Here is a 14,929-nt window from a genome sequence, read left to right on the forward strand (position 1 = left end):
GATGTACAGTATGGCATTGTACTGCCCTTTCCCTGGAAGTAGAAGTAGAAATTCCCTGCACCACAATTCAGGCCACATGATTTCAGTGTTAAATTATTACAGTCAGTGTGACAGTTTATCTCAGTAGGTCTGTTTGTGTTGTCTGCAGGAAGTGATCCAGCAGCCTCATAAACAACAGACCCATAGAGATGGTCCTTCATTAACCATGAGTGGAGCGTGATGGCCAGTGGTGGATTATAAAGAGAAAACGTCTCACTTAATAACAAGCCGCTTGTTTGTATTCTTTTTATTGCCTCAAGGGGGAAATGGATCATTGATATGTATGAACTGCTGGATTCAAGCTTCCCATTCACAGACTTCACTGACAGTCATGTGACAGACATGTGACTGAGAAAATAAAATAAAATTTTACTTACAGATCACATTTTATGTTAAGTGAAGTAATTTGGAAAGTGACTTGGAAATACTGTTGACACGGCTTTAGTAATTTAGTGTAGTGCATTATTAAGTTTTTATATTTTACTTTTATAATAATAATTAATTCTTCAATTAAATTGTATTTATATTATCTTATGACACTTTCCACTTTCTAGACTGTACTATTTATAATATTATTTAGAGGGGTGATGTGGAAAAACTTCCTTTATTAGATCCTTTAATGAGTGATGAGTAATATGTGATAAGTAATAATGATTTTAATCTTATGATTTGATTTTTCTTTTTTTTAATCAGCCGGATTTCATTCATGATTCAGCCGGAATCATTTGAAGCAGCAGTGTTTAGGTTTAAGTGGTATCTAGAGATTGCGCCCTCTCTGTCTATCTTTAGCTTGAAGAAGAAACTATGCTGTTGACGCAATGCACTAAAGGACCTGTCTAGAGCAAGTGTTCAGTTTGTCCATTCTGGGCTACTGTAGAAATGTGGCAGACAGCGTGGAAGAGGACACACAGTGTCTGTAAATATAAAAGGTTTGTTCTAAGGTACAGAAACATAGTTATGCATAATACATTACAAATTTGTCCTATTCTAAATGGAACCCCTAAAATCTGACACACTGGGCCTTTAAATTATCTGCATCTGACACTCCTACCACCCTCTATTTATTAAAGAAACCATTTGACTATTTGAATCTTTGAGGCTTATCAAATATCACAGGTATTCTCCAACACAGCAGTGTCCTATTTAATACTGCCCCAGTATATGACACCAGTCCCAGGCAGTGTCTCTGGTTCCATGTTCTGTTGTTAAAGTCCCCTCCTATGAAGAGTATCAAGTTTGTCACTCTTGTAGTTTCAGGTATTACACTCCACACCCTTTTTGTTGTGTGTTTGGGGTGAGATTTTCTAACAAAACAGATTTCATTTGAACCAGTCGAACCTGAACAGGTAACCTAAAGGTTAGGGGGGAAACAATCCCGCCCCTGAGGACTGAGCACGTCCTGTTTAAGCTGATAAAGTCCAGGATTCTTTCAGAAACTCTCAGCCGTGGGCCAAAACTGAAAATCTATTAATGCCACACACTATGTTAGGGTATTGCAGTAAAGTGCTACAAATAACAATATAATAATATCTTTATTACTCAGAAAGTTAAAAAAAAAAAACTTTATTTACACAAACAGGTGCACCATTCCAACAGTAACAGGGCAGCAAATGTTTGAAGTAGTGCACAGATTATATATATAAACAATAAAGAAATAAAGAAACAAAATTAAATGATATAAATAAAAACTCTGATTCGTTACATAAGGCTCTAGCTTTCACAACTTTAGAGTTTGTGCAGCATTATCCAGGTATGATTTGAAGTAGGACATGAGGACAATGTTCTGGTGTGTACATGTGACCTTTTGCAAATAAACGAAACAGAACAATAACATACATTTTCTTGCCATACTGTTCACTATTCAAATGGAGCCTGATTTACATTTCCTCCTCGTGTTACACAACCATAGGTAGGACAGTGATTCGTCGAGCAGGAGCTCGGTCTCTGCCCCCGTTGGTTGAGTTGTACACGTCAGCAGTCAATAAGTTGTAGCCAAGATGTTTCACGGTCCCAGCATCCTCTTCCTGGTGCGAGCGTGTTGACACATTACACCTAGTTCGGGGGTAAGTAACACGAAGCTAACCGCGGCGCGGTAACTCGTTGTTTTACCAGCTGAACTCAAACACAGCTGACTGTAATGCTCGCTCGCTCACGCAGCTTTCTACTTTTTATCCACAGGTGGCAAAGAACGAACGACAGAAGCGACAAATGACACGGTTTTAAAGTGGGAGCAGTGCCGCGAGAGGAAACGCGGACATCACGAAACGTTTGACACTTCGAGACGCACGTCACGCGACGTCGGGCTGCTTAGAGCAGAAGTTAGGAGGTTTTTTACCGGCGCGAGGAGCCCGCGTTTCCAAACAAGTTTACAATGAAGACGCTCGCGATAAGGTGAATGAGAGCCATTGCTGTTGTAGTCCAAAGTCTGTTTTTTATTTAGAGAAAATGAGGTTTCGGCTGCTCAAGAAGAACCTGCTAGCTCTGTTGGGTGTTTCCTTTGTGGTTGTGACTCTTCTCTTTTCAACACGTGTGTTATTATTGTCTGATAATGACACAAGTGGACATAATAATGATAATAATATCATTTCGGTACGTGGACATTCTGGTGAAATGGTGAAGTTCAACTTTGGTTCACTGCCAGAATTGACTCAGTCTGTTTACAGTGCCAATTACAAACAGTGTGTGCACAATGCGAACAAGTTTCCAGGCGAGCCTCAACTGGTGCTGGTTGTGCAGGTCCACAACAGGCCTGAATACCTCAGACTGCTCATCAAGTCGCTGGAGAAAGCTGCAGAGGTCCACAGCTTCCTCCTTATCTTTAGCCATGACTATTTTTCAGAGGAAATAAACGCCATTGTGCAAGGGATAACTTTCTGCAAAGTGCTACAAATTTATTTCCCCTTCAGCTCTCAGCTGTATCCCAGTGAGTTTCCTGGACAGGATCCACGAGACTGCCCTCGAGACATATCCAAGGCCGACGCTCTGAAAACAGGATGCCTCAACGCAGAACACCCTGACTCCTATGGACACTACAGGGAAGCCTTCATCACTCAAACCAAACACCACTGGTGGTGGAAGCTGCACTTTGTCTGGGAGCGAGTGCAGGCGATGCAGGGCTACAGCGGCTTTGTAATCTTTCTGGAGGAGGACAACTACATCTTACCTGACTTTTTCCATTTCTATAAATCGATGATAGAGTTCAGGAAGAGCAGCTGCCCAGATTGTGACATGCTGGCTTTGGGTAACCATGACAGCCTGAGTGATTTTACCAGACTGTCCAATAAGGTGTTGACCACTGGGTGGATGTCCACTAAACACAACATAGGCATGGCTATCTCCAGGGAGGTGTATTACAAACTGATGGGCTGCAACAACGAATTCTGCACCTATGACGACTACAACTGGGACTGGACTCTGCAGCACCTCTCTGGAGCCTGCATATCAAAGCCCATCAAAGTGCTCGTGGCACAGGGCTCCAGGGTTCTCCACACAGGGGACTGTGGTCTTCACCAGAAGGAGAAATGCAGGCCAGAATGGGCCTTACAGAGGGTCGAGGACAGTCTTCAAGCAGCAAAGGACGGCCTATTTCCTGCATCTCTTGCTCTTAGTGGTGCTGAACCAGTGGAGCACAAGGCACACATGAAGAATGGAGGATGGGGAGATGTCCGAGACCATATTCTATGCAAGAACTATGCCAAACGTCTTTGAACTGTAGCTTTTCTTTAAGTAACATGGGTAAAACGCTGGTATTCTGCAGATGTGCCATTCACACACAACTTTTCAGGGTTTCAGAGGCTGCAGTGGGCTGCATTTTCACTTCAAGTGTGTTTATGTTGTCTCCCAGCGAGGTCTTCGGCATAGTAGGACCAAACCAAGCCCAGGCATGTTGCATGTACACAGCCAAACTTCAGCTTGTCTTCTAATCTTTTACTTTTAATCACCAAAGCTGCACAGTTGCCAAAGACTTTTGATGTTTTTGTTGCGTGTAATTCATTCAAGCTCGCTCATGCAGTTCAATTTCATGTCTCCAGGTTTGTTTATCTCTGGGTGTCTCACAAGCCAAAACATTAGATTAGATTTATTGCACAGTGATGGGGAAATATTGTGTGTATGTTCATACACTAAAATGCAAATATATTTCAACACTGCACAGAATCCTGCACAGGATGCTCACTGTGTTAGTTTGTGGTGAATGTTTGTCGTGCGTTGCTTTTATGAAACATTGAGTTCCGTTTTTTCTTTGTGTTTTTTTTTTTTTTTTTTTTTTTTTTTTTTTTTTTTTTTAATGGTACGAAGTGCAACAACAAAAAGGCACATGTACTGTACAGACTTGTAGTTTTAATCTTAAATCTATGGGGCAAGTTGTAGTTCATTAACAGTGATCATGCACATAATGGAATTCGTGTTACTGAATGTAACCTTCAGTGTCTGTCTGTTATAACCAGGGGTCTGTTTTTTTTCCGAGGTGAGGTCTCCTGACACCACTCACTTAATCAGTCTCCTTCTCACTGTATTGATCCCTGGTTGCTACAGTGAGAGCTGGTCTGATATTGATTTTTTTTTTGGACTGTATATTTGCTTTTTGATGGGCAAAAAGTGACCTTTTGGAGTTTTGTTCTGGAGTTTTTTTTTTCTTTTCTGTCTGTGTTCTGTAAACACTAGGCTCATCTGTGATTCTGCATGTCTATATTTGCACCTTCTTTGTTAGAATTTATTGTGGGATATAACAAAGTGAAAACAGAATGAATTGCATTCTGGCATTCATTTGATAGTTAGTGCCTTTATTACAGTGTTAAACTGAGAAAAACGAACACCAGCGTGTTGATTTTTGCCTTAAAGCTGACCATAAGTGCCTTCTGATTGTTCCTTTGTGCCTACACTTATTTTTAAAGAGATTTTTAAAGGTGCACTGATTAAGTACTTACATGCATTTGTCAATGCTGGGGACTTGTAGTCCTCCTGATAGATATATTTTTCTTTTGGCTGTGTCTTTATTCACAAGACATTGAGGGAAAATTAAATGTGAATTCTAATTCCACACAAATCTTCACTGTGCAGTAAAATGATCGCACCACTGCAGGCGAGAGAGCGGCTCTGCGGATAAGTGGTTTAACCTGATGTCTGTGCACCTCGGGGCGCTTTGTGGGGATAGTCGAGAAATCTGAAATAAATGCGATAATGAATCAATTATCTTTTATGTTATGTTGAAAAGTACAATCAGTTCTTTATGAACATGGCAAACATGACTGAAATTACAAATATGAACTTTGTAACGTGGACTTTCTTTGACGTATGAGGGTTGTTTTGATGATTCCTGGGTTGGTGAGGTGAGATGAGATTTCTTTTGCTGGTTTCTTTGTGATTATCACTTGAAATAGCCTGATGTTTGCCAAATGTGGAGAAAAAATAAAAGATTGAATTTTCATTGTTTGTCTCATCACTACTAACACTTAAGTCTAATTTTGTGTAAATTAATTTCATTTCCAGCTAATTCTGAAAGCACCCTGGAGGATTTTGGTCACTACACGGCAGATATACTTGATATACAGTCTGCACTCAAAAAATGTTTTGGGCCAAAATACAGGACATATGCATTTCAATTACATAGAAATTACATAGGTTTAATATCAGAATCGGAAATATAAATTAACTAATAAACTTAATGTGAAGCAAATAATAATATAAGATTTATGTCATAGTACTAATAAACTCAGTGTGATTCCACTACACAGTAGTGTAGCAGTAGCCAGGTTTATGCATTCAATATTAATAAAGCCAAACCCAACAGTGCAAATGAATGCAGTCGTTTTGAGTTTATTTGTTTATTTATTACATAAATCTTATTACTTGCTTCGCATTCAGTTTGTTAGTGAATTTATATTAAGACTATGTAATTCAAATGGATGGACATCGGAATGCATGAGTGGTCGAAATATTTTTTGCAGTCTTCCAGGGAAATTCTTCTAAAAGTCAACAGCTGCAGCTCATGAACTCAACATGTCAGTACCCTGTGTTAGTCTATTAAAGGCTTACTTAATGAGTTACGGGAAACACAGGAGTACCAACAGAACCAGTCAGACAGACTAAACCTTATTTCCAGGCAGATCAGTGATGTGACAGCTGCTTATCATCTGTGGAGCTGCTGAACCGACATGACAGCATAACAAACGCTGAGCGGAAACATGAGAGGGTTTTTCCGAGCACACGTCATGTGATCGAACCGTGCACTCTCATTGGTCAGCTGCTTCTCGGTGTTTATTTCCGGAAGTAAGTTCTTTAGTGTCAGACTTTCCTGAAGGACTGCTATCAAAGCGCACATCCATCTCCACAGAAGCCAGGCGACAGGTAAGCATGCACATTCACACCCTGTTTAAACGATTATCCAGCCGTCACGTCCTTTTAGTTCATCATGTTTCTGGATGTAGCCTGTGTTAGCCGTTAGCTGTTTGCTCACCGTCGCTTACGTAATGGACTTTTGTTTACAACAGAAACACGAATAATAATTAATAACACAAGTCATACCAGCCCACAGTAACCTCACAGTATGTGTAGTGTTTTTTCAGCGTGTTAACTACAGTAAAGGCTGAGTGCTGTCCTGTCAGCGTGCTAACACGGCCGCTGTCCTGTCGTTCAAATGACGTTAGCCACAATGACACACACGCTAGCTGATGATGTCTGCTCAATACTTCACTGAAATGTATCAGCTGTTTGTAAGGTGAGCCGCTCCACTGTCTCATCCACTGTCTGCTTGTCTGTCTTTAGGTGTGTCCTCGTCCACAGGATGGCACATTGGTTTCACAGAAACCCTCTGAAGGCTACAGCGCCCGTGTCTTTTAATTTCTACGGAGTGGCAGGGAGCCCCGCCGCCAATAAGATATGCAAGTATGTCTTATCTGCACTTAATACACCGAGAACAGTGAGATCAGATCAGATCAGATCAGACCGTGACTGTGACCAAGATCGGGGACTCATTGTTTCTGTCCTCTCCTCTTACTTGCTTTCACGATAACCTCATGTCCTTACCTGCTGCCGTTTCAGTCACCTCAACTGTGTTTTTATTTTATTGTCATCAATGAACTGCTGTTTCTGTTTGTGTTTGTGTTCAGTGATCTGCGGACAACCAGGGCGAGGCTGCTGGAGATGTTCACTGATGTCACCTGCAGCCCCGAGATCATGAAAAATGCCACAGACGCATACTTCTCCCTCCTCCAAGGTGTGTTTACGCGTCAGGAAAACCACTTATCTAGTCTTCTCTAAGACTAGATTAAGTCTTAGAGAAGTAAGTAGGGATGTGTCCTAAGTAGGGATGGGAATTAATAAGATTTTTCCGATTCCGATTCCATTATCAATTCTGCTTAACGATTCGATTCTTCATCAATTCTCTTATTGATTCTTATTTGGGGAAAAAGGAGAACAAACAGTTTGATCAGCATTAACTTTGTTTAGTTAGAAGTATCACAACCTTACAAAACCAACAGCAAAGTCAAAAGAGACCCACAGCCTAGATAATAGTAACAATGTGTAACTACCTTCCGTAGTAAGGTGGTCATAGCCTGGCTGCTGCTGCTGCTGCTACTAGGTTGAGATTAATCTCCAGTCCGAAGCGTGTCAAAAACACAACATTTATTTTAAAATATTGCATGTTGTGTGCGCAAATGTTTCTGTTATCTCCACTTTGCAATGATTGCAAGTCGCCCTGTTGCCATCTGTTTTGGTAAAATGCAGCCAAACTTTGGAGCATTTGAACCGAGTGGGTGCCATTGTGTACTACTTCTTATGGACGTTACGCAACGTAATTCGTGCTTTCTGGAATCGATAAGAGAATTGTTAGATAAACTGCCAAAGGATTCCATGGAATTGAAACACACAGAACCGGTTCTCAACAAGAACCGGTTCTCGATTCCCGTCCCTAGTCCTAAGGCGACCTTATGTAATTTTCAAAGTCACAGCATCAAAATTTTAAACGTCAGTACAGAAGAAAACCCTAATTTTAGATACCAAAAAAGGAAAATACGTCCTAGGCGCCATTACCTATGTTCAAAGAAGCTGTCCAACTGGCCTAGATTTGACACAACATCGACGCTACTCTCTCTGTCAGCATTCCCTTCCGTCCCAGGCCTGAAAACATCTACCGGCAGTCAAAAGCTCATGTGATACCAGCGTAAATGCCATCATTCCCCCAATGCACTGAGCACCCAGTCTGCACAGTAATGTTACAGCTAACGGCAGCTACAGTTGGCAGAAGTTTACTTTACTGTCCAACAGGAAACTGTAAATCACAGAGGGTTGATGCAGAGCAGCTGGAGAAAACAAGAAAACACTTTCTCCATAAAATTATGATCCAGTTTCACCAAAATAGTTGGTGGTGTGTGACATATTTCTCCCGATTTGGAGCACAAAGTTACATAATGCAGAAACAGTCATACAGGGCAAAGAGTGGGAAAGACAGAGACACCATTCACCTGAATATAAGTCAGTGTTGCGTCAGCATGATTTAAAATATGTTATTTTATGGTATTTCAGTCAAACATTGTTTAAATAAACAGAACTTAAATGTAATTTTAGTCGAGATCCCAGAGTTTTCAGAGTTTCCCCAAGATACCAAAGAAGACTATATATAATACTAGAAACTAAATATTTCCGTCAGTGTCACCATCACATTGGTGATTTGGGACAAACAGATAGAAAATATGCTGTATATGATACTGTCAGAGTAAGATGAGACAATTTTTACAACATTTTACACACTTAAAGGGGAAATTAAAGGGGGCATCTTAGATATTAAAAGCCAGTTAATGATCAGTGACCATGTTCTTGGCTGGTAATGACCTAAAACACTGTTTAAAAAGTCTGCATACTTCTATTATGAGTTACTCTAAATTGTTTCTCCTTGTCTGCCTGCTAACATCACATTTTTTATTTTGCTTTGCAACTAACCAGCTGCTTCTCTTGTTTTGAAATATTGGTTTATGATACAATAGGCTTCATCTCATCCTTGGATGGAACCACACAGGAGAACAAGATGAGGTTCATCCAGAACTTCAAGTGGACTGACACCATACAAGGAAACATACCAAGGTATAACCACAGACAGAATACTTCCAGGCTCACTGTATGTTTAGCTTTCATGGTTGGTGGTACTGTTAAGTGGGTGGGTTGCAGTTTTAGTGGGAGCCTAAGTAAACTATTTGAAGTGCTTTCCAGGAGGCCACTAAGCACCTCTGGGAAAGATGTTCTGTTCATATTTGAATTATGGAGTGCTGTGAGTATTAATGAACACTTGATGAAGAATACTGGGCAGATCTGATTACTAAAAACATAAAAAACACAGAAAATAAGTCTGCCGTACGGCCTGAGTGTTGCTCTAGAGCACACACACAGAGTGTTATCTACTATATTATTGGGCCTAATCCCGTGTTAATGTCCTATCCATTCTGTCTGTGTGGCTTGTTAATTTTTTTTACATTCACAGACTTAATTAATCTCAGCATTGACTTGTGTCTTTATTCCTATCTTTATAACCCACCATCTCTCCATGCTTTCCTCCCAGTGCCCAGCAGGATGCAGTCTTTGAACTGGTCTCCATGGCCTTCAATGTAGCCCTCTGGTACACCAAGTTTGCCTCAAGACTAGCAGGGAAAGAAAAGTATGTGTGTTTTTTTTTGTCTTTTGTTGTGTTCATTTAAGTGCTCAATCCTCAAATTTCTAAACTTGCACAATGCTGCATCACAAACTAAAAATATAACTGTCATGTCTGCCTCTTCCAACAGCATTACGGAACCTGAAGCAAAAGATGTTCACCGGAGCCTGAAAGTCGCTGCTGGTATCTTCAAAACCCTCAAGGTGAGACAGATCTGAAGACCAGTCTTCTCCTTTAGTTCTAAAAAATCTTCATGTGTCATTTCTTTGGTGTACATAAACCAAACTGCAGCACACAGGCCTCAGTCAGATTAACCGACTCGCACACACAGAGCAAAAGCAGAGAAATGGCCAGATAAATAATAAATCAATTCTCTGACGTGTTACAGGAGGTCCACATCCCTCGGCTCATCACCCCGGCTGAAAAGGGCCGTGACCTGGAGACTAGAGTGATTGATGCATATATCATTCAGTGCCAAGCAGAGGCGCAGGAAGGTAAAGCAGCTCCAGGCCTTTACAGAGCCCTGTGTGTGTCATTTCTTAATAATAAGTCTGTTGAAGTTTTAATCTGACATCCGGCTGACTTTTTGTGAATCTACAAAATGTTCTATGTTGTTTATTGTCTGAACTGCTCATTGTTTGGCTGCAGGAAAAAGACATTAACATGAAGGTTGATATCTGGTTATTCTAATAGCTGTATAATTAACATTGATGACAGTAGTCTGTTGTGTTATATAGTTAAATGTTTGTTCATTAAAGCCTGTGTGTGTCAGTACTGGCAGATCTAAGACAGAATCTCCCCTTAAGGGGCAATGAAGGTGATCGCATCATAACCTGAAATAACAGTCTAAATAATACTTGTTGTATGAAATAACAAAATATTGAACTTTGATAAGGCACTTTTCTGTTGTATGACTAACTGTTTCCTCTTGTTTTTAGTGACAATTGCCAGAGCGATTGAACTGAAGCACAACGCCACACTCATCGCAGCACTGGCATTTGAGACAGCAAACTTCTATCAAAAAGCCAGTCAGTACTTTGACACTTTTGGTTTTCAACATATTTGTTGAAGTTCTACAGTTCTTTATGTTTGTCTTGTGTAAAATACACTGTAATAATTGGGAGGGCTGTGAGCCACTGTGCAAACTTAACAAGGGAAGCTGTTATTAGTACACACATTACAACAAAGTACATACAAGAGCCATTGTCATTGTTTTGCATAATGTGCTTTACATGTAAAAACCCACTAACAACACTACAGCAGCATTAAGTACAACTGCATTCTTAACACATTGAACAGTACTACATTTAACACACAACTTTGAATGGCATTCCACACATGCCCAGCAGCAATGACCTTAGCCAGAAGCTAAAGAAAATAACTAAAATATATAAATATTTCTGAGTCATGTTGTGTTTGAACTGCTGCAGTTATTTTCCTTGAGAGTATCCTCACATGCTCGGTGCATCTTTTGGTCTGCTGCAGTGACTTTTGCAGATCAAAATGTTTCGTTTCACACAATTTAGCCGAATCAAAGATGGATCCAAACACGTTGCCAACCCCCCATTAACGCAAATGAAATATGTTTTGTGAAGCATTTCAAAACAGGCTATTTACAGGCCAGTGTTTCTGTCTGCAGACCAAACACTGAACACCTTGGAGCCAGAGTGCAGTAGCAAGTGGAGGAAGTATTTTCTGCTGAAGCAGCACTTTTACATCGCTTATGTAAGTTCAGCTTTATCCGTGGCTTTTTTTTTCCTTCACAAAGACAAAAAGAAGAATGACAAATCAGTCTCTTGTTTATCCTAAAATGTGTTTTGCAGGCATACTGTTATTATGGACAGACACTGCTGGCGAGTGACAAGTGTGGTGAAGCTATAAGAGCTCTCCAGGAGGCAGAAAAGTGTATGTGTCTTTGATTTAATGCTTGTTGTATCTGTGTTTTTTCACCACATACTGTGTTAGTGTATTTGTACTTTAAACTATATGTTCCCTTCTTTGCCTTTGTCAAAGTACTTTCTCCTTTGGACTGACTGATTTTGAAGTTCATGTGACGTACACTAGTGTGTTTCTGTAAACTAGCCTCATACAACATGAAGAGAGAATAGCTACATATGAAATGCTCTCTTGGGTTCAGTAGCATATAGTTGAAATATGAATTATGAACATGAAACATGATGAATTATTTGCATATAGGTCATGACACAGGTGTTTCCTGTGTGTTTGTTTCCTGTGTGTTACTGCACAAATTCTTTTGGACCCATGTCATTGTGAAGTAGTTTTGATAAGTTTATCTTTTTTCTCTCTTCGCTGCTTGGATTTGTTTTAACATCAACACAAACACTTCTCTGTTTAGGTCACTCTTGTGCCGTGGATCAGTGTAAAGAATACCGGCAGACCAAAGGCCCAGGCACCACAGCGAAACCGTCGGAGCAGCTGTTCTTCCTCAAACTGGGCGGTGTCATTAAAAACACGCTGGAGAAGTGCCAGAGAGAAAATGGCTTCATGTGAGTCAATCGGGGGGAGGCGTGTATGCGAGTGATGTTACACAAGAACTGTAATTCTTGGGTGGAAACATCTATACTTCATCTTCAGACAAATATTTTAGTGGAGGCGTTCATGTATTTATACCAGTTAGGATGTGCAAGAAAATCCACACATTTATACTCATTTAGCCGCATTAATAGCAATAACGTCGTTATTGGCATGACAGTGATGTGGGCAGGATGTCCCTAAGTGTCACTAAAGTGCCAATAATAAAGCAAAGCTCACCCTTCCCTTCCCACCCTTGTAATACTATTACGATTGCGATTATATAACAATAACCAACTTAAATGAAAAAATATAATCAAAAGATATTTATATTTCTATACATTTTGCTCGCCGTTTCCGTTCTGATATTATAATAATTCCATAGCTTTATTGAAGGATTGTTTATTGGAATTCAGATGTATTATTTTATTAAAGTTATTATATTTAGTGATGAGTCAGGTGTGTTGTCATGCTGATTGGAGCGCGTTCTAAATGTCTCAATGTTGACCAATCACATTGCTTGTTTGGAACTACTTGTAATTTAATCTATGATCAGAGTCAACAACAACAGACACATCTGCATAACAGTATATGGTGGTTAGTGGCTGTCGGTACCTTTTTAAGCTGTTAAACCGCAACTTTGGATATATTTCCTCAGATACTTCCACAAGGTCCCGACTGAGGCGCCCCTGCTGGAGTTGAAGGCAAGTTACGGCCTGGCTGAGCCAATCCCCTTCGAGCTGCCGCCTCTCAGCGAGCAGTGCTCTGCCGAAGTCTATGCCACCTTTGACCTGACCAAGGGAGCCAAAAACGACAAGGTACAGCCGCTCACCTCAAAGTTTATCTTTACTTTTTGTTCGTGAACAAAATTTAAAGTTTGCATCTGTATGAGGCTGTGTTTTTTCATAGCCGTGTGATTGTTGCTTTAACTCCAGGCCAAACCCAAGGAGGAGGAGGTGAGACCAATGAAGGAGCCTGATCTGAAGCCTCAGAAGGACACGGGCTGCGTCGTCTCCTAAACCTTACACACACATAACATCTTCAGCCTCATGCTTCTGTACCATCTATTGTAATGATGGCATCTATATTTCTTGTCATGTAAACCTCCATAGGGGAAAAAAAAGAAATGTTTTTTTTTGTAATATTAATCCATTGTTGTTTTACATTTATGCTGAAACATGCGTATTGTATTTCGATATGACAGCCAGTGTCCTCTAAACGAGAGCCAGTCACATCTTCTGAACACCTTCTCATTAAGTCAACCTTAAACATTTAAAATTTTCTGTCAGGTGAAAGGATTACTTTAAATTGGGTCCCTACACGAGCTCATTTCAAGTAGAACTTATGTGGGTGAAGTCGTTCTATTAATGGTGCCTTTGGCTGCAATGTAAACCTGTTCACTGTGGCCCCATGCACACAAAGTATCTGGTTTTTAACCTTCTCGGCACAGGAGGGTGCTGGCTTGATTCTAGATGACTCGGACATGCTGAAAAACAGCCTCAGGATACAGATCTAAACAAAAGACGCAGCAGTAGAAGCAGAAATTATAAAAAGCCAGATTATCACCACTGCATGGAAAATGATGCAAACGTATTCCCACAATCAGCCTGTATATTACAATACTTTGAGATGATGTGAATCAACAGTGGACAGAAAAAGAAGGGTATGTGTGTTACTGTTGCTGAATTTGGTTTGTTTTAGCTGTAGCAGTTTACAATCAATATTTGATTTAGATCACATGACATATGTATTGTAGTTCATTTTGTACATGACATGATGTAGCTGTTTTTTTTTTTGTTTTTTTTTTTACTTTTTCATTTAAGAAAACTTTATTACTGATGAGGCTGAATCATTCTTTAACATACTTAGGGATTCTGTTATAAATCCTTATCCGTAGTAGTTCTTAATTTATTTCTCGTTATGTTATGATATTTTAGTTGATACCTTAAAGCGCTTATGACAGTATAGAATTCTACATAACTCCAAATACATTTTTAGGTGATTTTTATGTTTCAGTGGATACACTAGACATACCGACTGACACGCACAGTGAAAGGCTTACTCTTGTAAACGTTAAACGAGTGCTGCTGTCAATAACTGACACACATCTATTGAGTGTTATCCCCTTCCTTCAAGACAGAGGTCAGGGCAGGAGCATTTATCACATACTGGGTTTGGCAGGACACTTGCTGCCAAAGAGCTGTGTCACAGATGTCGCTCATATTTTCAAAACTTTGAAAATTAATGTTGGTTAAAGCAGGGACCTTGTATAAACTGTAACATACTGCTCACATGCTCATTTATGCCCCTACATGTATATGATGTTACCTGAGCAAGACTCCCAGCAGTAGTAAAAAGCAGACAAGTTAACTTTCTCACTAAATTTCTTTCTAGCACAACTCCTTCGCACTTTATATTCAGATGTGCAGGGCTTTCAGTGGGGATCTAACAGTCAAGGCCTTAAACTGTTCTTTATTACACCTGGAACAGTGAGTTTAACAGAAGTCAGACCAGGTCCTTTATTCTACTCAAGACAACTGTTTATTTAAAAGGTGTGTCAGATCAACGTTACTATGTACACTCCTGTAGCTCATCACCCCTCTAATGGTGTCCGTCATGTGAAATGTATTTCAAACTCTATTAAATCATCCATAAAAAGATGCAAAGATACAGTAAGCCTCTTCCTATCTATGAATATGTTTTACTGAGTCAGTTTCA

At 40.0% G+C, this 14,929-nt stretch overlaps 2 protein-coding genes across 2 annotated transcripts; both read left to right on the forward strand.

Moving 5' to 3' along the window:
* Positions 1 to 1,965: 1,965 nt before the first annotated feature.
* si:ch73-91k6.2 (alpha-1,6-mannosyl-glycoprotein 2-beta-N-acetylglucosaminyltransferase) lies at positions 1,966 to 5,464 on the forward strand. Its single transcript, XM_010756442.3, has 2 exons — positions 1,966 to 2,102; positions 2,218 to 5,464. The coding sequence occupies exon 2, from the start codon at positions 2,485 to 2,487 to the stop codon at positions 3,745 to 3,747; it is 1,263 nt and encodes a 420-aa protein (XP_010754744.3). The 5' UTR covers positions 1,966 to 2,102; positions 2,218 to 2,484; the 3' UTR covers positions 3,748 to 5,464.
* Positions 5,465 to 6,254: 790 nt separating this feature from the next.
* brox (BRO1 domain and CAAX motif containing) lies at positions 6,255 to 14,881 on the forward strand. The gene is made up of 13 exons (XM_019267726.2): positions 6,255 to 6,384; positions 6,802 to 6,921; positions 7,146 to 7,252; positions 9,021 to 9,117; positions 9,590 to 9,685; positions 9,810 to 9,882; positions 10,068 to 10,173; positions 10,618 to 10,707; positions 11,319 to 11,404; positions 11,503 to 11,584; positions 12,036 to 12,186; positions 12,870 to 13,029; positions 13,147 to 14,881. The coding sequence occupies exons 2-13, from the start codon at positions 6,821 to 6,823 to the stop codon at positions 13,228 to 13,230; spliced, it is 1,233 nt and encodes a 410-aa protein (XP_019123271.1). The 5' UTR covers positions 6,255 to 6,384; positions 6,802 to 6,820; the 3' UTR covers positions 13,231 to 14,881.
* The last annotated feature ends 48 nt before the right edge of the window (positions 14,882 to 14,929 follow it).

This window comes from Larimichthys crocea, chromosome XI (genome assembly GCF_000972845.2).
Source record: "Larimichthys crocea isolate SSNF chromosome XI, L_crocea_2.0, whole genome shotgun sequence".
NCBI classification, from domain to species: Eukaryota; Metazoa; Chordata; class Actinopteri; family Sciaenidae; genus Larimichthys; species Larimichthys crocea.